The sequence below is a fragment of the Argiope bruennichi genome, chromosome 9 (genome assembly GCF_947563725.1).
Source record: "Argiope bruennichi chromosome 9, qqArgBrue1.1, whole genome shotgun sequence".
In the NCBI taxonomy this organism is placed as follows: Eukaryota; Metazoa; Arthropoda; class Arachnida; order Araneae; family Araneidae; genus Argiope; species Argiope bruennichi.
The window spans coordinates 102,545,592-102,571,278 of record NC_079159.1 but is presented as its reverse complement, the minus strand read 5'-3'; the positions used below and the strand labels follow the sequence as shown (position 1 = coordinate 102,571,278).

Sequence of the window (25,687 nt, the reverse complement as noted above, 5' to 3'; positions counted from 1 at the left end):
AAGGTCAAATGTAAAATACTAAAACTAAATATTAACAAAATTCACAAAGAGACTCTTAGCAAAATTTCTAAAATGTGAGAAATGTAAGATGAATGTATATTTTATACACACTTCTTGAATTCAATAAGAAACAATGAATTGCAAATCCAATCTGATGAATAAAATGATCCAACTAATATTCTCAAATGACAAATCTTTCACTTTTATAAATCTTGTGATACTTATAAATAAGGAAGTAAACACAGTAAATTCTTTAAATACTTTTCTATGATTTTTAACCCCACCTTCCTAAATTCATTATGCCTTAAAAAAAATAAAAAACTTGTATTAGAAATATCTTTTTAAAGTTGAAAGAGCGCTTTATATACTGTTTGGATTTGATAAAAATTATAATTACATGTATAAAAGCAGAAAATATTGTATTCAGTTTAATACGATCACTATAGTTGAAAATTAGTTTCATTTACCTCAGTGTTATTTATTCTGCGGAAAGATAAGAGCATAAAAATATGTCCTTTATCCCATTTATCACAAATGAATAAATTTCTTTCGATTTCAACATTCAAAATGTTGAAGATTCTCCCCTAAAGGTCCAAGCATCCCACTCAAACAAGGAAGAATACATTTACTTTCTTACACCTCCCATCTATTAATTACTTTTAACAGCAATTGCTTCGAACAACCACACACATCATGTCCGAGTTCAGTAAGATCACCTGCGCAGTCATTTCCGGTAAAGGGTCAACCAGCCGCGCAGATTCCTCAACTTACTTAGGCCTAAAACGGGGGTTGGCGGATTGAACGAGCGGCGCGTGCCGGGGACGGGAGGGCGGAGGCGCATCACCATCGCAGTCGGTTGATCGCAGCTGCTGCTTGCGGTGAGACGAACACCTGCTTCTGCCTCCCCTCGAGACCTGACCTCTATAACGGAATGATAAGTCTATAGAGAGAGGAGAGAACTGATTTCATGATCAGAAACTTAGGTCTATTTAGTGGGTGGAGAATACAATGCAGTATTTAACTTTATGTAGGTCAGAAATCACTTAGATCCCCTTTGCAGACGATTTTTTATTCCCTTGGAAATATTTATAATACGCATTCAAGAGAAGGGGGGGGGGGATGAAATGAACGAGTTATTATTTTTTTTTAATCTCTTCATCTAAATAGCTGTTATGTAACCATCATTTTTTCAAAAAAATATTGCAAATGCGATGGAAGAAGTATATTAATTATCTGATATATATCTGAATCATAACCGCTTATGTGGTGTGTATAAGAAAAAAAACATATTTGATAATTTTTTACTAGCGTATTGCAATAATAATTTCTTTTTTTAATCAATAATACTACTTTAATAAATAATAAACAATAAAGAAAATTCAGTTAAAAAATAGTAAAATAAACTAAATATTTTGTTAGAACATTCAAAGAACGGTCCTTAACAAAAAAAAAAAAAAAAAAAAAAAAAAATTAAGGGTTAAATATTTCAGATGACTCAATAATGTTTCGAAGGATTTTTCTAGATTTATATATATATATATATATATAGCTACTGGCCTTTTCTATCATCGTTAGAAATCGCTATGTATTACTCAATACATAACGGAAATGGAAAAGACGAATTAAAAAAAAAGAATTTAATAAAATCCCATTTTTTTTTAGCTGTATTCCTTTAGATAAAGCTTGAAGTAGATGTTCTAAGAGAATACTAATGAGCTTCTCCCTGTCTACGATAGATTTAAAGTGCATTAGAAATCGAGGTCAGTTTTCTCCTCGTACTGATAAAACTTTCACCCAAATCGTTGTTCATGTATTTTGCACTAAGTTCCTAAGCTTTAAATATTAATCACTCGCACATAAGAGAGCCTCGTATTCGCAGCACGACTTGCGGCTGGCCTTGAAGTTACTTTTCTTAGAGATCGAAAGGTATGTTCAAGGATATCCCGAACGATATGGGACACGAGCTATCGTATCTTTTAATAAATTTGGAAGTGCATTTTGTTTTGCACTCTTTTTATCTAGAAAGTGGTGGAGAAACCTTGGAAACATCACATGCTTCCGAACACGTGGTAAAAAAGACGCAGGAAATAATCAGATCACATTCTGAAATTCATTAAAATTATAAATTATTTGAAAAAAAAATCTAAAGTACCAAATTTTAACGATGTATTTTATTCGTTTATTCAAAAAGTTCACAATTTGAATAGCACTATTTAAAATGAAAAAAGTATACAATATTTAATTTGTAGATTTTGTAAATATTTTTTTGTTTAGTTTGATAAGCATATTTTATCCACAAAGATTTTAATATATATATATAAGCGATTCTTTATATCAATTTGTTCAAGAAGCTCGAATTTTATCTTTTAAACTGCGCAAAAGGGCATGTGTTATTTTTGCAACACCAATTCTACAACTGCATTTTATTGAATTTTATTCATAACTCTACAAATTACTTTTTCCTTGATTTCTTTTTTGTTAGAATTCATTTCTTTGATTACTTTTTAAAAATAATCCGTTAAACGAAAGCGTTAATATCATGAAATATGTACATACTTTAGCATAGCATTTTATGATAAAGCTCAAACTCTCTTTATCATTATATATTGTACTTCGTACTGTACTGTAACATATAGGATTTTATATGTTACTTTTATATATAAGCCATATAACTTCATCTACTTTTTTTGCCCAAGAATGTTATCATTCTTGATTTATTTTCCAAAGATCATTAATAGTGAGATATTCATGTTCATTTGTATAAAGAAACATAAAAATGTTGCAAAATAAGAATAAGAATGTTCGAACAACAATAAGAACGTTCTTTTCATTCATGTTTCCATGCCTACGTAACTGATAAATTTCCAATAAAATCAAAACATACTTTCTTCCATTTTGTCATTTTGTCACATAATTAATTTTCAAAAAAATTTGAACGGATTTAGACACCTAATTTAAATATTAAAGCAATGTTCTATTTAGTGTTGTTCTATAATATTATAATCACGATTACATTGAATATAAGAAATAAAAACTACGATTCAATCTTTCCGACAAAAAAATGTTTATTTTTTTATCGAATTAAAGCAATTTATCAAACCAACATCCACAGAAGCTCGTGCACACTTTCAGGAAAGTTCTTAATGTAAATGCATTCGCTGGTGAAAGTGTTTTTATGTAAAAAGGCAACTTCAGCGACAGATTATGATTCATGACATAACAGTAAATATGCCGACAGAATCTGGGAAGTTCCAGCCAACCTTCGCAATTAAATGGATCCTCGAGGGACGATATAAATCTTAGGAGCATACCGAAAAAAAATTGCATCTCTTTATAAAACTCATTCGTTCTTTGATCACGTTTTTCTAAACGACAGAAAAAGTGAAGTTCTAAAGTAGAACAAGGCCGTCTGCAAGGTGTGCAAGGAAAAAAACCATTAATAAAGATGTGTAATATATAAATTGCACCCTCAGAAATTCGAACACTTTTAAATAACTTTCTGATAATGGACTTGAAACAAAATGCTAGATTTGCATATTTCTTCGCAGTATTTTTGTGTTACTGATTAGAAAGGCGTGAATAATATCTCTGAAATAATTTCCGGCGATTTAATATTTTCCAGATCAAAAATCGGATTCAGATTAACAAAAAAGTATCATATTCACATATGTTTTCAATATATTACATACAAAGTACTACAAAAAATTGTAATGATATCTTTGCAATGTTAAAAGTTATTTTTTATACAATTGGTTTGAAATGATTCTATTTTCGGTCACTACACACACATGCGAACAATTTTTAGGACTGAACCTGAAATTCATTAAAAAATATATGATACCCAAATAGTATAATTGAGACTAGTTATCAGTTTGCTTCTTATAATAAAATGAATACAAATAAAATTAAATTAACTAATGAAAAAAACAAAAAAAGAGATTTACAAATTAATTATTTTACCTTGTTGAAAATTTAATAAGCAATAGAATTTTTCCGAAGAAAAATATTTTAAGCTTTTGCTCGAATGTAGATGTTTAATTTTTTTAAGTTTTATTTCATTGAGTAGACGAACGCAATAGATAATAGAGTTTTATTTTTTTATTTCTTACGCGATATAATTAAAGCAGCCAAGTTCTTGCATTTTCGTGATTATGCAATATTCACAATCGTATGATGATGCCATTTCCAGTTTGATAAAAAAAAGCATTAAATAAAATAGATAAATAAACAAATCGTCTGCAGTTCCGTACTTTATTTAAAAATCATAATCCATAATTAAATTTGTGTGTAGTCTTGCAATAACTCATAGAATGTAAACAACAAAACGTTTCCATCAACATTATTATTTAATACAAATAAACAATAATAAAATCTACTATAAACCTTTTTATTCTAATACATAATTTGTTCCCTATAATGCATTGTCATAGTCCATATTTATGGAAGATTACAATGCATTATGAGAACAATACAATTATATTTTTAGTTAAAATTTTAACTTTTTATTTAAAATTCAAAAGCTAGATAATCATGTAAAAATTTCATTCTTTTTGGGAAGGGATTTAATAAGTATACAAATACTATAGCTAATTAGCATTGTCGTAGTTGTAAAAAACAAGATTCAGGAATAAAATTGTTCCGACCTTTCTTTCGCAAACTTGTAAACAAACAAAAAAGCACATTTGCAATTTCAATCATTTCCTCAAATCTATGAAAAGATTTTAAAGTCGTTTCACGACTCAAGCGGTAGCAATGCATTAATTTATCAAAGAAACGCTGCTTCGGGTTCAAGGTTCTAGTATCCCAAATCCATATAAATGCCCAAAACTTTAAAATAAGCATACATTTAAGGAAAGTATAAATCAAATATATGCCTTTCCTACAATTTTCACATCTATAGATAGAAAAAACTGTGCTCCAGGAATAATGTGTTCTCAAATAAAAAGAATAATCAGTTGTTCTTCCAAAGTTTCAATTCCGCAATAAGAACATCCCATAATAGGAAATCCCAAGTAAACTTCTCATTGAATTTTAATATTAGTGGAAAGATTTTTACTATTTGCTTCAAAAACCATAATTTTTTCGAACTTTTTAAGATTAAATTTATGGAATTAAAGAATCAAGGATTAATATTTCGAAAAAAAAAAAAAGAATATTTGTTCAAAGTAGATAACAGTATACTACTGTTTTGCAAAAGATTATTTAATAACAAAACCATTGCCAAACTTTTTCAAAAAAATTTCAGTAATAATTAAACTTAGAACAAACATCATTGAGAAGTTTATTTATCTTGAATTAGCTTTCGTACATCGTTAATAGAGTGTGCAATATAAATTTTTTATTCCTTACGTTAATAAACATATTTATAATGAACTACTCCTTAATTATCGTTACCTACATACATTTATAAAATAAATTTATTTTTTGAACCCTTCGTACATTATGGCTTATCGGTACAACATTTTTTAAATTATTGAAATCACTTTAAAAAAGGAACATTTGTTAATTTTACAAAATTTTGGAATTAGAACACTAAATTCGAAGTTTATAATGTAGTATTTAAAAATGGTATTTCAATTATATTTTTTTTACCAACAAATACGATTTCTAATATCTCTAAATTGTGTTTTTTGCATATAAGAATTTTAAAACATCTGAGGCTTCTTAATTTAAGGTAATAGCACCAAATTGGATTAAAAAATATATATATAATTCTAATGTCGTAAATATTTTAGATACACTTTTTTTCAAAGTCTAATATTTTAAATAAAATAGAGTATAAAATAATCTTGATTCAATTTTTTTCAGTTACAATTGGATTTTACGGATAATTTAATTTGAATTTATTTTTATCTACCACCAACGATTATATAATATTCTTATTTATTTCCTATCGTGGGGTGGCAACATGATCCGTTTCAAATGAAAAAAAGACTCGCAAGTGGGGAAAAAAAAGTTTAAGAAGTCTCTGAAATTTTCAAATGAAAGCAAGCGCAATTTAAATTTAAATTCAGATTGGTGATACGGGATGTTTTTATAAAATTATTTGCTTAAATTCCCAATGAACTTTTTGGCCATTCATTTTTCAGAGTTATTTATCAGCCAATAATAGAAGCGGGATCTGAAACAGTTAACAACAGCTTCATGCATCTGCTAATGACTCATTACTTTTTCTATCCTACCTATCTCTTTCATTCCGATCAACCCAAGTCCAAACAATAAGGGCAGACTCTTAAAGGCGAAGCTCATTAACATTTGTCAGATTAATGAACTCATTTGTTTTTAACAAAGGGGATGACTAATTGATCCACGAAAGAGTGAAAAAAGAGACTCACCAGAAATGAACTTTCGACCTGTTTCAGGTCACGGCTTTAAAGCGGCAGGTCAAGGGCGGCTTACTTTGGACGACAACTCTCGATAATCCGTCTATTTCCGCTATGATGGAACCACTCACTACAAGTGATTTATCGCTTATCTTGGCGCCAATTGCTTATTTAATTATCACATTTGAAAGCTTTTGATATTCAAAAATTGATCCAAATAACCAATCATTTATTTTCATTTATTTGCAGTTGAAATTTCTTCGCCAACGGGCTTTAAACTATGATTCTCAATTTGAGATAGAATTGTAAAGAACTTTTCGAGGATTCCGAAAATTCTATAATCGCAGAACTTCTTATTTTTTAACTAATTTTAGAAGTAAATGTGTAAATCTTTCATTGCACAGCTACTGAAATTAACACCATCAAAATGTTTGTTCTTTTTTTTTTCCACTTCTATTGGAATAGTTTAGTAATTTAATAGCAAAATTTTTATTTCTTAACTTGAAGAAATAATATTTTATGTAAAGAATTTTATTTAAATAGCTATTAACTTTTAAATATTAATTTTAATTAAAATTATTTATAGTTCAATTATTTTTGTTGTCGTTTTTTATATTCTTATTTATATAATCATATAATTACTTTTAAGGAAGTAAAAAAAAATTATACAGTTTAAAAAAATGGTAAAATGCTTATGTTTAATATAAATAATCAACAAGTTTTACAAAATGTTGCGCATACGCCGGTATTTAAAATTTACGAAGTACCTAAATGAAACGAAGCCTAATGAAAATTCTCGATCTGATATAAAAATTAACTCCAGCCTAAAAAACTTACTTTGGAATGGAAATGTACAGAACATTTCGTGAACTGCTCTTTTTATTGCAAAAACTTAAAGCCACTTATTTTTATGTCACCCAATTCCTTTTAAAAATATAGAAACTATTTTATATCTGTCACGTAAAAATAAAGCTGAAATGGTAAATAAAAATTAGCAATTAATTTTTTTTAAATAATGATTTTTTACAACGAATTCCAATTTTCTCATTAAAAAAGTAAAACCTAGGTAAATTAAGTTAATTCCAATTGATTAATAAATCTGTAGGCTATAAAAACACAATAGAAGTGGAAGGCGAAAAGCATTCCAAATGCTCAAAATTTGAAGGAGTTTTAAATTGAGTATACTATATGGTGGAGTGAAGTGGGCAAGCGGTTTATACAAAAGCGGGGATTATTTTGATTAGGCAAAATTTTAAAGCATTAGTCTAAATCTAGCCTTCAGATAAATATCTTTTGCTTTTATTGCTTTTGACTTTTACGTTTAGTCAATGCATTTCTTTTTTCTTTCTTTATATTATCAATTTTGTCCAACAAACTCCTTGGAAACAAATTAGAAAAAAAAAGTATTTTATTATATTACAAGAAGTATATTCATCTATCAAATGATATGGGGGGGGGTGATTGTAAGTGAAACAAGAATTCTTAAATTAAGGTCCACTTTTCAAAGGATACTGGGTTGCGGAGGCCTGGTGGTAAGGTCTCGGCTTCGGAACCGAAGGGTTTCTGATTCGAGACCCGATGCCACCAAAGAATCCTTATGTAAGTGGGTCTAATGCACGTTAAATCTGCTTTCTTCATCTGATAGCGGCTTAAAATTACGAAATCTGCCCCAAAATAGCCCTAATGTTGCTTTAAAACGGAACGTTAATAAAACTGAAGTGAACTGAACATCAAGGGATGCTAGAAGTCCTTACGTCCAGCAAAAAGTGCGATGTCCCTTTTTTTTAAGCACCTATTATCGATATATAAGTTAAACAAGTAGATTTACTTCCCAATAATAATATAATAAAGACCCTATTTGTAAGGATATCTTCAATAAAAACATAAAAGATCCAGAATTATTTGAAGTTCATGTGCTTCGAAATGTCTTTTGTTAATTAATCCATTTTAATCAGATTAAATACCCTTGGTTATATTGTTGTCATTTCACTCACCCCTTATTGAAGTTATTTTCTTTGATAAAAGATATTTATTTTATATGTCTGAAGATTTCTAATTATTACGAAACAATATCCATGGAAACTTGAACACTAACATGAGCAATTTGTTTCTGAACTTATCATTCAACTGATTATTTAAATTATTGCACGAGAAAACAACCTCTAGCGTAATTTGCGAAATTAAAAATACCAAAAGCAATCAGCAACAATGCAAACGAACGAAATAATAATAAAAAAGAATTACCATCGTTTTGTTTAAAAATTTGTTTTCGATTTATTTATTTTTTCCGATCTATCCGTTTACAATAACCTATCTTAACTTTTTTTTCCTCTTATCTGTTGAAACACATGTACCAATTTTTCCCTTTCTATCAAGTTCTTATTATATCAAGGAATTCAAGGACAAGTCAATGTGAATGAACGATTAAGAGCAAATAGTGGAACTCTCAGCTTATCGATAGCACGTGGAGTGTCTACAGACCTTGTTCGGGAACACTACATTTAATCTCTCGGTTTTTAATAGTTACCATCGACATTCTGTGACTAATGCCAAGAAAGGGTATCAATATTACCCTGACCTTGGAAGGAACCCTTAAGAAAATACGATTATCAATCTCTCAATTGCATTTTTCTTGGTTACTCTAGATCCTACTATCTGTAATACTTTCTCTCTCTTTTTTTCCCCAGTAATTCGATATGATGTAATGAAAAAAGACGGTGCATTTGAAAATTGGCCTAATGGTCTAATTTATGCCACGTTGTTTTTTATAAAAATTGTTATTCCAACGAACCACCTGTTTATTGCTAATTTTATGTACAAGTTACATTTCAAGGATTTTACTTAGTTTCAGTTTTTTTACTTAGTGGAAGACTTAGTATCTAAAAACTAACAGCTTGAGATAGATTTAATGGAAGACTTAGTATCTAAGGACCAACAGCTTGAGTTAGATTTAGTGGAAGTCTTGGTATCTAAGAACCAACAGCTTTAGTGGAAGACTTAGTATCTAAGGACCAACAGCTTGAGTTAGATTTAGTGGAAGACTTAGTATCTAAGGACCAACAGCTTAAGTTAGATTTAGTGGAAGACTTAGTATCATGGACCAATGGCTTGAGTTAGAGATCGAAGAATTATAAGCTCGTAACCTGATGGTTTAGATTTGTGGGCTGTCTTACCTCAAAGCAATCTGAATCGAACTGTAGATCAAACAATTTCATATTCGTTTGCAAGCGAAAACTAAAAGGTCATAAACCGGCTGTCGTTTTGATGGATTGCCGACAAATTTCAGAAAGAATTCTGTTTATAAATCTATCCAATTTCAGAAAAGTCATATTCTTCTATTATTCGACTGTGAATCATTATTCCATTCCAAGTTGAAATAACTTAATTCAATATGGCTCATTTATTTCATTTAATACTTAAAGAATGAGATCCTTGTTTCAAGAAAAGAATTTATGCTTTCGCAAATGCTTTCGTTATAAATAATTCGCCTTGAATGGGACTTTGAAAGACTACCGTCAAAATAACATCTTATTCTAGCTTCTCAATACTTTCAAATAAATGAGACTTCGTTTTGAGATTTCTTATTATATTAAATTAATATATTCAGTTTTCATCGAAAAGAATCGTTTCATATCTTTCAAAGCGTGATAAACATCGAAAACACAGCTAAATACTAATGGTTTTCATTCTATCTTTGGACTTTCTTTCCGTATAGAAAAGCTGTGAAAGAACTCTTTCAAAACTCTAACAGTATTGCCACAGAACAAATTAATTTTAAAAAAAAATGGAGAAGCAGGAAAAGAGAAGAAAAAAAAAATGGTGCCATTCTTTAAAACAAACATTCATTTAACCTACAGACTAGTCGTTTTGTATCGGAGCAGAGATACCACAAAAGAAAACTATTCGAGGAGTGGAATGAATAGAAGAGGAACTTGTCATTAATGTAGGAATATGTGTTTACCTTAACTTTTATCATGAATTAATTCAGGAGCCTATTTGCTTTAACGAACGCATTAATTTTACCTTTTACTGGATTTAGAAAGTGTACAACGGTTTTTGAAAAAAGAGCGTGTGCCAGTTGAAAGAGACTTATGCAAATAGAAAAGGAACTTCGAACTTCTGAGGAAAACAGAAAAAGAATTTTCTCGTCTGTTAAAAGAGTTCATTTGAAAGCATTTGAAGGGAGGAGGAGAGGGACACGTCGCGAGGGTGGTGGAGTCAAAAGAGGAAAAGGGGGGGAGAGGGGTGAATTAAGAGAGAATAAAAGCCAGCATATCTCCCGGAGAATGAAGTGAATAGGAAAAGCTATTCGATTTGGTAAACGAAACCTGTGCCGCGCTCCCTTTATGGAGAAAGTCTACAGCAGTGAGGCGTTAAAGATAAAATCTTCGATTTCGGCACCATCCACGCCGCGGCGAGCAATAACATGTCAAACATCGACACCGATGGATAAATTCTCTCGGGGAATTCACCATTATTCCAGGCGTTCCTTTCAGAACGGGACTGATCGAGTTGAGTTGAGATGTCGGGCGCGAGAAGTTCAATCGTCGTGTGTTTAGTCGGCCTTTCAACGGGTGCAGACGGGCATGAACATCGGAGAGTCAATATTAGTCCAAATTGATCAAAGGACGAGCCTCCCCTGCACTACGGTTACCCATTATATTAAAGAGGCGCGCTTTTGTGAGAGCGCCCTGTGTCGCGTTCAGTGTTTAGAGGCTTGGAAATAACGCAGAGTTCACCTTCGTTTGAATGGCAGCACTTGCTCCGTTTAGACCACGTGACCCCACTTCTATTCACGCAACTGATTTTCTCTCCCGCTTGCCTTGGTGAGGCTCGATTTCATTGAATTCGGAAAGAGGCCCTTTGTTCGAAATCTCCTCTCCCCCTTACTATTTTCCGAATTTACTTATTTTCGAAGCCATTCTTTCTTTTTTTTTTTTCCATCTACAATAGGGTGTCGGACAAAAAAAGATGAAAAATTACTTAGCTGCAGGTTTAACACATGAGAGAAAAGCTCACATGATATAAAATGAAGTCTTTTATCAATGAAAAAAAAATTAAACTGAAGAAAAAGCTTTATTTTCTCACTTTCTGAACAGAAAAAAATGCAATGTTCTTTTTATTAATACATTTATTCATTAGTTCTAAAAGAAAAACGCACTTTTTAAAAGTAATAAAACGAGAAGATTAGAAACATCTTTTAAGGATGGTAATTAAAAAGAAAATGATGTAAGTTAAGGCGTAATGTAGATATAAAAGTATCAGATTTTTCATTTAAATTGCGAAGGTTTTTTTGTATTTTTGAAACTGTTAAGACGTGCTCCTTAAGATTTCTCCAGATTTCATTGTGAGTTAGAATCAATAATTTTTCATAAATTTTCGATTATTTCTGAAATAGATTAAAATAATCTCAATAACAAAAAAAAGGAGAAAAAAAAGAAGAAGAAGGGAGAAAGAAATTAAGAGAGAATCATAAAATGAGATCGTTTAGATAACTATAATAATTTTCTTCTGAATTTTTCACCCCTTAGATACCAGCTGCTGTTATACCACCAGATACAAAACTTGTGAAACTTTAAAAAAATACATTTTTATTTCAATCGAATTACCGAAATGAAAAATTGGACACGATTATTGCTAATCATTCTTGCAATAGTTTGCATTTTATTAATTGCAAAATGAATTATCTATTTAAAAAAATAAGAATTCATTAAATTTTGTAAGCAAATAACAATTTTTATTTATAATAGATTCTAAATTAAGTTTCTAAAAGTTTATTTTTGGATAAAAATAATTTGAAAAGTAGGGATTTCGTCAGTTTAATACAGTAGAGCAATTTTGGGGTTTAAATTAAATAAGTCACATAGCCATATTTTGAAGAACTGCAGACTGTTTTTTTAACGTTTGATTAAACAGGGAAGTTAAAACTATCTACCATTTGATTAAAGGACATACAGATCGTTTAAAAGATATAATGATCTTGTAACTCATTATCTATAACTCGCCTTTGCAGAAAAACAAATTGCTTTGTTGTGGCATTTTTACCGTTTATAGAGGGGAAAAAAAAAAACTCCGCAGATTTGTTTTATTTGTTAACCAATATATGTGGCTTGATTATTTCCCTTGTTATTAAAACTGGATTTATTGCAGAGAAGAAAAAACAAAAAAGGGATTTTATTTTAAATTGGCCTAGTACATTCTTTATACGTATAAAAATGAAATACTCTATCTTCGCATCTCTCACCAGACATCCCCCCCCCCCTTCCTCTTCGTAAAAGAAGTCCCTCCTCCTTAAAATAATGCACAACTCCATCTCATCCCTTTCCGGGAGCATCTCTCGAATCCCTTTCTTCTCTTCCTGGCGACTCCGCCCCGTGACGTCACCGGAATGCCCGCCTCCTATTCTCCCGCCCACCTCTTCCCGTCTTCAGGTGTACAGAAAGAGAGCAAAGAGTGTCCCTTCCCCCACCGATTGATACTTTTCGGTATGACCGTAGCGCCGCTGACGGTCGGAGCTATAACAATTTTGCGGAGATATTTTTTTTTTCCTTTTTCACCCGACCGCGGAAGTCACAGTTTCTCTAGACATGCCAGTGCTCTCGCCGCTTCCAAAGAATGAGGTAATGATCCTCGGGACCTTTCTCTACAGTTTAGGAAAATACTTTTTTTTAAATACATTTTGGCATTGGTTAAAATTTTTTGAATCTTGTTCATTGGAAAGAAGGAGAATTTTCGCGTATTCTTTTTAGAACTGTTTAAAGAATTTCAGATTAATGCTTTTCAATTATCTCTAATAATAAACTTAGTAATTAGGTTAAACCTCTCATTTTTTTTTCTAATTTTTTTACAGTTTTGTTTTGGTAGTGTCCTACTATTTATAATTTTTTAGGGTCTACAGCTACAAATTTACATCAGTTTTCACGGTGAATCAATACAAAAATTATTTAATTAACCGAAAGTTTCGAAATTTTTAATATTTAGCAATTTGGAATCTAAAGAAATGTTCATTGAAAGTGAGTTATCTCATTTCTTCTTTCACTAAGTTTGATATTCTAGAGTTTCCGGAAATAGTACTATAGAAAAGACGGATGAAATTATTTTCTGTTTTAAGGAAGTGAAAAGAAAGGAAAAAGAAAGCAGTTGTCTTCTTTTATGTCAAAATTCAATTCATTTAATTTTGATTGTTATTTTAATAATTGAATTCCATCTAACTGAAAAGAAACTGCGTTTAGTCATCATCTTTTTGAATACTTATTTCTACATAATTTTTTCCCACTTTTTATCGAGTGTTCAAAAAACTCCATAAGTTTTAAAAGGATTTATGACAATTAGGAAGATATATGGCAATTTACGAAAAATATGTGACGATTTTATATATTTATTATGCTTTTTTTTATCGCCGAAGACTTTTTATAAGCCAGAATTTCTTGAATCAGTTTATTTTATCAAGAAACTTTAATTTTATTAAAAAAATTCTTACAACAGTTTTGATTTGAGGAAGGAAAATTTCATTTAAAAATTAATTTACTGTTTGTTCTATTTCGCAGAAAGTCTTTATTTGTTTGATTTTTAAATAAATGAAGTGAGTTTGACCTATATATCATTTTCATATCACATAACCGTCTGTCCCTTTCAGATCTGGAAGTACGTATTGTGAATCAACGCTTTGTTTAAACCAATAGCATATCCTTTGCATCATATTATCTGGCATCTTGGATCCCTAAGATCTGTTTTCAATCAAAATGTAATGCCGTCGGAAGGGCCTTATGCTTCTGATTCTTCATTTAATTAGTTAAAAGGAGTCTATCGACTGTGTTTGGCCAAGTTTTACACTTTTCCCGATATTGTTTATCGCCAAATGTTCAATACATGCGAGGTTTATGCCAAAATTCCTTAAATTTAGTAAGCAATATTCTGATTTATGAATGACATTTAACAATGTTGGAAAATGTCTGTTACTCCACTATTTTTTTAATATTGTAAAAATTTTGTTGTACTTTTTTTTTGTGAAGTTATTTCGAGAAGATCCATTCATTCAACAGGTGATTTTGTCTTTTACAGAATCATACTATGGAAGATGGATGCTGCAACACCATTAACGACCTGCGGGAGGAAGGTATTGAGGAGCTGGCCATCTACACAGTGGCCGACCGTCCAGTGGACTACGTCGGTGACCGCAACAAGGCCGAAGCTACTTTGCCAAAAAATCTCGTTTTCAGGCCATCCAAGGCACTACCAAACGTGAGTAAATTGACATCATTCAGATTTTTAAAATAATAATTAATCACTTTGGTACTGACAATTTTTTTTTTTAGAATTTAATTTTAAAAGGGGCTATTTAACATATTTTGATTGATTTGAGCTTTTACCGATTTATAATTCTAAAGAGAATGGCTCATGATAACTTTTAGTTTTATAAATCAAATGAGATGTAAATACCAGATTTTCTCTTCCAATTTACATTATGTTTTTATGCTATACGATATTACTGCGTGATATGATTTTTAGTGAAAACCGATTACTGAAATATACGTCTCACTTGAAGTTTAACAGTTTTCAAATCAACAGCTGATTATTTAACATTTTAATTATGGACAAAGTCAGTTAATATTGTACAATTAATCGAACTTGAAAAACGCAGTTAATTGTACTTGAAAACCAAGGCACAAATACTTTAATCCGAAAAACATTGCTGCAGGGGCAGGAAAAAGGAGAAATTCAACTTCGAAATATTTTTTAGTTATACTGATACAAATATGTGGCAGCTATATTGTATCAGTAAAAGGCAGCTTTCCTGATTACCTCCAAAAGAGCTCAAATAGCAAGTATAGCGGGCACCTTATTATAATACAAAATAAAATTTTATCATGGCAAAAGTTGAAGGAAAAAAAGGAAAGGGTTGTCTTCGTTTATTATAGAATTGGGATGGTGTATTGAAAGGCAGGTAGAATTTTCATTTTCGAATTGCCCTCATAAATATTTCTTATTTCAAGTAGCTGAGAATTTTCCGAAGTCGTCATGTGTGTACCAGCTTCGATGGTCGTCACGATAGGTTTTTCAACGTCACAATCTACTTCTCCTGAACCAAGATGAAGCAATTATTCAATCAGTAGCAGATACGGGCCTCCATTTTGTAAGAAAAGAAAATATAAGAGAAAAAAGGAAGCGTGGTATTCAGAGTCAAGGCCAAGGCCATATTAGCAGCTTTTATTGCACACACGCGCAAAATGGGAGAAAGGGGGAACGGTCTCTCAAAAAATTGATAAGATCTTCACTCAGAGCAACGTGATTGTTCCGTGGCGTGATCCAGACCTCTCTGGATTTCGATAATTTCAATTCGAATAACGGCACAGCATCAATTTGTATTTTTGTTATTTTTTTTTTATTCACGTTCGAATCTTGAAATTTATTTCATTTCGATAATAATACAACACTCCTTTTACCAAAAGCGATTAATCCTGAAAACGTGAGTGGTCACGCTACAACACAATTTGAATAATATCACCCGTGACACCACAGCAAAATTGTGACCTTATTAAAAGTATATTGTATAATGTCTGAGATAAAAGCATAGCATATAAAATGTTGTTATGGAAATTGGATTCAATGTACTACTAATGCATTATCAATTGCTTAAAGTGAATAAATTTTAACTGTATATCAATTAAATAATTTAAATTAATTAAAACGCATGAAACAGTGGAAAGTTGTAAATATTTCATTATAGTTACGGTTGAAGAACTTGACACTGGATTTCAAGAAGTATTGGAACGTCTTTATTAAAATAATTTAGCTGAAGAGAACTAGGAAAATAATTTTATTGTAAACATTTTGAAATTTCGCATTTTTTTAATTATTATTATGATGTTCATCTTTAAAAAAGTTATCGTCGATAAAAACTCTTCAAAACATTTAAATGTTATTAAAATTAAATTATCCTTTTTTTTGGATATGTGGCGGTGGCCACTATTTGAATATTAAATGAAATTATAATAGTTCTAAAGAAGTCAGGCAGCTCCTTTAACTATCTGAAACCGAAATTTTTTGAAGTGACTTAAAAAATTATTTACTGGCCACAGGAAATATGGATAAAATGTGTGGCCTATTGAAAATTTCTTAAAATAATACTATTTATGATCTTTTAAAGATGAAAGTTCAAGAGAGCGATATGAGACGAAAAGAGCATCGAAATGTCAATTGAAAATTTCAACTAAAATTACATTTATACAAAAAATTTCACAACCTGTATTAAAGATTATTTATATTGCTTTTATTTTACTTTTTGGTGTTAAAAAAGTCCTGAAATTGTAATAGATAAAAAGAAATTAGCCCTATAATATTTTGATTGAAAAATGGGTTAGAAAAAATTACCAATCTGTGATGTTGTTTTAAAAGAAGGTACATTTTCTTCTTGTAATAATATACAATTCCTATCATAAATCTGAGTACTACTGACAGTTGATCTCTGTTTAAGATCTTTGAACAGATTGATCAGTGCGTAGTTCTCTTTTTCACCCTTCAAAAGGTCGGCGGTGCATTCAACTTTTTTTCAATTGATTATTGACAGCTCCTACGATGCACACATTTCTAGTTTACAGTAAAGCACCCCTTCTCTGATCCAATCTGATAAGCAAAGCATGCTTTATTTTTTTAAAATCCCTTCTACACTTTTCAGGAATTCTTTTTAGTCTTAGAGGACAAAGTGTGAGATGAAAATCCACCATAATTCAACTCAGTTAAAAAAGTAATTAACCATTCATAAAACTTAACGATTTTAGGAAAAATAAACACTGATAATTAAGATAAGAAGCAGAATGAAATATACAGGGTGTCAGCCAAGGTCCTATTACTTCCTATTTTGAAAACGGCGACAACTATTGCCACAAACATGGTGTCTAAGAATTATAAAGTGACCATGTTTTACATGGCGTGATTAGTTATAGTGCCACTTGCCCAAACTTCGGAGTTTTCAATCCTATCTCGAAAGCGGTACAAGATACGGAAACACAAATCAGTTACAAAATTGCAGGGGCGTCTTTAATTTTATAGGAAAAGGTACTTCGAGCACAATAATGCTGAGAACAAAAAGTATAAAAAGCCTCTTGTTCGGTTGTAATTTTCCAAACTACGATGTAATTAATGTATGATGTAATAAACTTATGATATATTAGCGACAACAGGAGGGAACCTCATCTTTTGAACAATAAAAGCCGACACGATGACACAGAGTATTTCGAGCACCGAAATAAAAGCATCTACTGATAACTAATCGTTCCGTTTTATTTCTAACCTTTTTTTCTTTTCTTTTTTAAGTACGAATGTATGAAATCAGGACCTAACAAATGCGCGTTTTACACATTCCCTTCTAAGCATTATTGTGTTTAAGGTATCTTTGCGTACTAAATTGAGAACGTTCTACAACTTTGAAATTCACTATTGTCCTGTATTTTGTACCGTTTTCAAAATAGGAAAGTTAACTCCATTTTTTTTTTTTTTTTTTTTTTTTTTTTTTTTGCTGGCTGGTGTTGATTTAACTGATGCAAGTGCATGGTCACTTTATTACACCTTGAACCAAATTTGTGACAGTAGTTATCGCCGTCCTCAAGTTAATGTTGGTAGAAGAACTTTAATGGATACTCTGTATATTTTCATTAATGTAATTATAATGATACTTTACAGGAATAAATTTAGACATGAAGAATAAAGTATTATAATACTGGATTTTCATGTCATCTTTCAAAGAATTATACTATTATACTTATTTTGATGATTTTCGATGAGGCGATTTTATTTGCTCATATGATTTTACTAATTATTTTCTATTATCTCCACTGGTATTTTTCTTTCTTAAAATCTTTGCTGATAAGACCCTAATTATATTCCGATGTTAAAAATTCTTCGTCCGTGACCTTTATCACTTCATGAAGTGTTTTCAGTTTATATATTCCACCCCAAAATCAGTTATCACAGAATAGTTTTTCTAATTACCAGAAGTCTCGACGATTACGAACTAGACAGCCAGTATCTTCGACTTTATTTTTCCCTTTTTTTTCTAGTGGTAATATTATCACTAAGGCCAATTCGTGTCGTTGACTTCTTAAAAAATTATCACTTGCTATGTGACACACAGTGCTGGTTTTAATATCTCTTCATTCTTTCAATCTTCTGTTTGCCCTTCAAAACACTTTTTTGTCACACTTCTTATCAGCTTCTTTTTTCCAAACATCTGATAGATAAAACCTCAAAGCTGCGTTAATGTGGGTTACTAAGTCTATTTTCAGAATTGCCAGTTTTTTTCAATCGTCTTTTGTCGGTTTTTTTTATTTTATTTTGTTTACTAGAAAAGAAATTTCGTAACACTGTGTTTATGGTCATTCGATTTTCTTAGGCAAATGTTCGAAATGAATAATGGACTTTAAATCAGCTTTCTCAAGTATGGTTTAATTAAAAAAATTCTAAAATAATTTAAGGCCTATCTGAATCCTTCACTTTACATAACATTTCTTCTAAACGTTATTATATATTATTTCGATATAAATACATCACAAAAAATTATAATTTGCTAAAAATGTACCTTGAAATTATATGCGTCATTAGGAAATAACGTGGAGGATTTACAGACAAAAAGTTCTGAATTTTAGTTTGACGAAATATTTTTAAATGCTTCCCTTTTATCCCAGAAATTTCAAATGGGTTTCCTTGTGTCTTTGCAGGTAAAAGGAGTTTATGCCCTCGGCGGCATTCCCCAGGGAACGTGTTTCGGTCCGTTCGTCGGCGAAGTGTACCACGTCACCGAAGTCAACCACGTCACTAATAAAAAGTACTTTTGGAGGGTAAGCTTCATTTTAAACATATTTTAATCTTTGTACACTCCTTTATTTAGCTTGACATTTCATATTTGTAAAGATGAATTTTGTAATCAATCGAATCGAGTTTCTTCTTGATGGGCTAGAGTCTTCACATTCTCTATACTTGCATGTTCTCGATGATAATATATTATTTTAATATTTTCAAAAATTAAGTATCTATTTTTTTAAATTAAAGTTTATTTCCATAAAAGCTTTAAAAGTTTTACTATTAATGACTCCACCTGATAAAGAATATAAGAAAAAAAATTTGAGTTCAAGATTCAATTCATAATATTTATGATAGAGAATTTTCAAGATTTAATTTTTAATGTTTATGATAGAGGATTTTTAAGATCCATTTCTTAATATTTAAGGTAGAGAATTTTCAAGATCCAACTCTTAATATTTAAACTAGAGAATTTTCAAGATTAAATTAGAGAATTTTCAACACTAAAATTAAAGACACTAAAAAATAAAAAAATAGTTTAAATAGAAAAAAAAAATCTGCTTTTTAGTACATAGATTATTTTTAAAGCATTTTCTTCAATTTCTTCAATTTTTTAACAGGTATATAAAAATGAAGGCGAGTATTATTATATTGACGGCTACGATGTGAAAAGAGCGAACTGGATGCGATACGTCAATCCAGCTTTCAGAGTGTCTGAACAGAATCTAATCGCCTGCCAAGTGGATGGGGCTATCTATTTCTATACAACAAAGAGTATCCAACCCAACCAAGAGCTTCTAGTTTGGTACTGTAAAGGATATGCGCAGAGGATGCAAGCAGAGGTTGAAATAAATAATGGAATACGTAAGTAATGAATTATACATTTTATAAGCCTGAAAAAAATTTTAAGCAAAATTATTAACTTCAAACAAATTTGTTTACAAATGTATTTAAAAATAAATCAATTATAATTTTAACTAAATATTTTGTTGATTAAGTTAATATTCTCTATGCTGTAAATCTCATAGTGTTAATTTGGGCATGAAGTTAATGTGGGCCTTTATGCGTTATTCATGTGCATTGCATACAACACTTATATCTTACACTTATAGCCCCATTCTGCATATACGACAAATAAATGAGTTAAAATTTAATTTAAAAAATACATTAATTCTTTAGGAATAATCGAAATATGGCAGGAAAGATTCACAAAATCTAACTGATCTTCAAATGCCCTTAATTAGAAGAATTTGTCAGGATTTCATGGATGCATTATTTTAAATGCAAGATTCTTTGACGCTGTTTCTAAATCAAAGATTTTTTTCTTACAGGTATTCAAATCAGCCCACCGTCTGAGCCCTTCGGACATCAACCGATACCACCCGAAACTTTGCGACTCCAAATGTCTCAAATCAAAAGAAACTACGAAACCCACCAGAACATTGATATTCTCACCCCACCGGAAGACAGCAGCGACAGTGATAGTGAGAACTGTGCCCTTGACTTCAGTGTTCGAGGAAAAGCTTCGAAATCCACCGTTCTGGAAACCTCCGAAACAGACAACGTCAAGCCACCGAAACCAGACAGCGATGGAGAGAACGATACCGAGTACAAATCCAGCGATTTCCATAGGTTGAAGTTCAAGTATGCAAGGACGAAGCACAGGAATGTCTCTCCTGAAAGAACAGAAGATAATGATTACGATGGTAAGCTAACCATCATCGAAGATCCAGAGGAGGAGGAAAGGTTTTCCAAAAAACAAACAACAGATCAAAACACTGAAGAAAAAACGAAAAGTGCAGAATCTGAAATCTATAGAAAGGAAGATATGGAGGTAGACAGTCAATATACGCCTCCCCAACCGAGTAGCCCTATGTGTGCCAGCAGCCCGAAATTCCCAGATGACGGCATTAATAAAAGGGAGTCTGCTTTTATGTCTTACGACGGAACAATAAGGAGAATCAGCGCCGAATATCCTGGGCCTTTCACTCCCAAGATTTTACAGAATCTCCTAGCAACTCCTGAGAATTCCTCGGTTCAGGTTCTTAGAGAATTCCATCGAGATTTAAAAGAACCGACGAGCCTATCTGAAAATCCTGATTCTTCCTCGCAGAGTGTGAAAAGCTTGCAAGCGCACAAGCATAGCATTCCATTCGTAACTTCCAGCAGCCACGGGCAAGAGATGCATAGTCCCGATTCTACAGACAAAAGCCACCTCCAGCATGGACACAGTCCTCCGAATCCTCTTCCGTACAACGTCCACAGCTCAACAGGTGGATTCCTTTACGGCAGTGCTGCACCAACTATTTTTCCTCCATATCCTTTTACGCCATATGGTGGAAGGATCCATCCTTCTTTGCACAGCGGACCCCCTTTTCCTACTCCCCAGTTATCAGAATATACAGCTCAAATGGCTCTTCCATATTCGAGCCAATTCAGTGTTATAAATCACTCTAGCAGCCAACTGGACTCTCAGAAGCGTCACTATTATAGCACAAATGTACATTCAACTGCAAATTCGGAACGGCTGAACCCAATGCGACCGCAGTCGCCAAGAGGTGGGTCGTTAGGCCGTGGTTACAGATCGCTGCCGTATCCTTTGAAGAAGAAGGACGGTAAGATGCACTACGAATGCAATATCTGCTCCAAGACCTTCGGACAATTGTCGAACCTCAAGGTTCATCTAAGGACTCACTCTGGGGAGAGACCCTTCACATGCCGCTTGTGCACGAAGAGCTTCACGCAACTGGCTCACTTACAAAAGCATCATCTAGTTCATACTGGTGAAAAACCGCATCAGTGCGAGGTGTGCAAGAAAAAATTCAGCAGCACTAGCAACCTGAAAACTCATCTGAGGCTTCACAATGGACAGAAACCCTATCCTTGCGATCTATGTCCTGCGAGGTTCACACAATTCGTTCATCTCAAACTGCACAAGCGTCTACACACGAATGAAAGGCCATTTACCTGTCAAACATGCAACAAAAAGTACATCAGTGCGTCAGGTCTACGCACCCACTGGAAAACCACTTCTTGCCAACCTAACAATGTATATTTCGAAGGTGTGAATGGACAGCACTACGAATATCCCATGACAGACCTCAGTGACAATGACTCGACGTCACCTCCTGCAACGCTCCCGATAAATGTTCCAGCCCTCCACCCCAATTCGGACAATTCCAGAGGGAACATATATAACGGCATCAAAATAACACCTTACACGGACATTATCAGCTCGCCACCACTCTCCAATGCATCTTCGCACGACTCATACTTTTCTCAAAGGTCAGTCCCTGAATCCATGTATTCCACTAGCGAGCCTGGTTCCCCTGACGACGGACTCTCCAAGTGTGTGTCAGTCAGGGACATAGCTCACCCCATTAGATCAAAATAGTGAATGACACGTTCATAGTCTCTAGTGATCTCCAACCAAAATGTAGTTCTCCATATTGAAATCAACTTTTGTCTCTCAAAAAGATTCATGATACCTGTTGATTCCCTATGTAATATAAAAGTAATTCATAGTTCTTCCTGGTACCGATGCTGGCATCTGTTATTAATGTATAAATTGTAGTTTCTTAGAAGCAACTGATTATATATCATACTATTTAAATATAGATTTTTTTTTCGATATAATGCAAGGAAATACTATCTTTTCTTTTCTTTGCTATTTTCTTCCTTTTAGATTAGGATCAAGATTTATATCACTTTGTAGATAAATAGAAATCTGAGCGTTCTGGCATGTTCGAAATATCGTGAACTTTAACGAAGTGAGATATAAAATGTATATATTTTAAATATCTACATTTTTTATGAAATTGGCAAAACAGTAATAAAAATAATACGATTTCAATTTATAGTAGATTTTTTATATTAAATTAAAAAACAAAATTCCAAAATCCTTTTTTAAAAATATTTATCCATTAGAAGATAACTCTGAAATATTTTCTATAATTAATATTTTCAAATTTTGCAAATGGTATTGAGTTCCTATAGGTTAAGTTTACCTGAGGAATTTTTTAATGTATCGAAATTCTTTAATTTGAGAACGAAGTGCCAATCCAACTTTAAAATCAATTATGATCTGTGTTGAAGTTCTAACACTTTCAACATGCCAGAACTGCGAAGGAGAAAGTCATTCTTTTGTGTATTTATATGTGCATAATCATGAGTGGCAGCTTGTGTTGTAATGTGTATACAAAAATTATGTTGCTTAGAAAAATTCAGTATGAAAAAAAGCAGCTCTAAAGTGTTTTTGTATCTGTATTCTAGGAGCAGGCTTAGGCCAGCAAAACAGATATTTCTCTTGATTTGTTGATTCCTTAGTTGTTCCTAGTTCCATGACATTGTAAATATGTTATAATTTAATTTATTTTGTGCCGTCTTTAATCAAAGAGATGTTTTATACTTACATATTTATGTTTAACAGATTTTAAAAGAAGAAACTCGAATGTTTCAAATCCTCTATTGTCAGATAATTATTTGCATGTTTTCATTTGTTTGAGATTGTGAAGTTATATTTTGTTCGAGAATGACTAGCTCTAAAGTCTTATGTTTATTTTAATTAATATTAAGAAACCAGTATTCAATATTCAATTGATAATTTTTTTTTAATTTTATAATCTTTATTTAAATGAAAACTATTAAAAAAGTTTTGAATTTTCGACTTTAAAAAAAGAAATTTTTTATTTTATAGAATTTTTAGTATAGAATTTTTTTTAATTCTAAATTTAATATTTGTAATCTAAATCTTAAAAATATTCAAATACAAAAAATATTCTAAGATCAAAAAATTATTCTTAGGTCAAAAAAATATTCTTTGTATTATTCACGATTAAGATGGTTTTTATTTTACGCTCAAAGAAAAAAAAAATATATTAGGCATCTATGCTTTAAAGAAATGTTTTTTTTTTAATAAAAAGCAACATTATATTTGAACATTTTTTTTATATATCTGTAATGAAACTTTTATTGCTGAAGAATTTATGAAAAAAAAAATATTTCAAAAGATTTTGATATTATGCAATATAAATATTCTTTTTGCAATATTTTCGAATTTAATCATCGATCGAAAAATTCAACCAATTGCAATTGTTTCATATAATGTCAAACTGCACAAGTACAAGGAAAGAACTTTTTTACGGGTATTGACAGACATATTGTTTTTTAATTTCTTTATAAAACAAGAATTATTCTTTGATTTCATAAACATTTCTATTTCATCAAAGTTACATTTTAATCTGAAAAGAGTGCGCGATTAGATAACAGTTTCCAAAATAATAGTTTATATTATAATTTACTAGTAGATTTTGAAGTTTAAGAAGATATTCGTAGTTCCATTACATTTATGCAATATTTTAGAAGCTTCCCATAGTAAAAAAAATATTCGTTTAATTCGGAAAAAAATTATTATTCCAAATTATAATACTCTGAATTAAAGAGCGAAGTTCTTTAAAAATCAGTCTACTTAAAAATTTTGCAATTTTGACTTTCTTTAATTCTAAAATAATCCAGAATCTTATCAAAATTGTCTATGTATGAAGAAAAATAAATAAATAAATGACTAAAAATTAAAATTGTGATTTGCATATTTCAGTTTCTATTTGCATAACCAAAATATTTAATACTTTCTGACTGAAAATGTAATTTTTTTTTAAATAATAATTTCCGAAATTTCTATTTTAATTTTCTTTTCTATATTCTTTATTTGAAACAGGGATAAAAACTTAAAGAACCTTCTTTTCATAATTTGGATATTACTTATTATAACTTCACCAGAATCACTGAAATAGGCTACCATTTTCGAAAGAAAATTACACAATTATAATGAAAGAAGGGCTGAATATATAGGCTTCGCTTATTTTGTTCGAAGTTTATAATTGGAAATTTAAAAAAAAAAAACAACTGAAATTTGAATCCAGAATTAAGAAAAAAAAATTGATGCTTTTATTAATCTTTCAAGAGAATATAATTTGAAATTATTCACAGAATGAAAATATGTTTCATACACCTATTTGTTCAGCACAATAATTTATTAATTTCCCTAAAACACACAATTAGGTGTATGAGAAAAATTATTCATTTTACTTTAAAGCGATTATTGCAATCGAAGTGATTTTATCACGTTTTTCCTACAAAAAAAAACTTGCAATATTCATCATTATCAATAGCAAGTGCATCGTTTTTCTGATTCATAAATACAGCATTTAATGATACTGCAAAGTTTAGGACAATACTGTTTATAAATTTTAATCGCAAGAATAATGTTAATGATGTTCTCAATATGTTATTTGAAATTCTAAAGATCGTTCTTTAATGAGATCAAAAATGTAATCATATGAAACCTCAAATTAGACATAAAATAACTATTTAATAAAAATTCAATTTTGTTTTATTATTAAGACATAAATTGAAATTTTATTGATCTATTTTATTCAATTTTTATTATTTATCACTTTTTTTTAATCAAATTTACCTTTGTAATTCCTTGAATTACAATGGTATTTTTGAGAAAAAAATAATCATTATAATGTTCAAATCTTATGGTTTGTTTGTTGTTATTATCAGTG

The 25,687-nt window shown here is 31.0% G+C and overlaps 1 protein-coding gene across 2 annotated transcripts in view; it reads left to right on the top strand.

The window, feature by feature from the left end:
* LOC129985178 (PR domain zinc finger protein 1-like) overlaps positions 1 to 23,994 on the top strand; it is a 48,165-nt gene extending 24,171 nt beyond the window's left edge. Inside the window, exons 1-5 of one of the 2 annotated variants that reach the window (XM_056095103.1) lie at positions 12,831 to 12,943; positions 14,385 to 14,564; positions 19,037 to 19,156; positions 19,739 to 19,982; positions 20,450 to 23,994. In XM_056095103.1, coding sequence (XP_055951078.1) covers positions 12,911 to 12,943; positions 14,385 to 14,564; positions 19,037 to 19,156; positions 19,739 to 19,982; positions 20,450 to 22,512 — 2,640 coding nt within the window. In that variant the 5' untranslated portion in view covers positions 12,831 to 12,910 and the 3' untranslated portion in view covers positions 22,513 to 23,994. Of the gene's footprint in view, positions 1 to 12,830; positions 12,944 to 14,384; positions 14,565 to 19,036; positions 19,157 to 19,738; positions 19,983 to 20,449 lie in introns of those variants that run through there. The other variant, XM_056095104.1, reaches the window with a different exon arrangement.
* Positions 23,995 to 25,687: the final 1,693 nt, after the last annotated feature.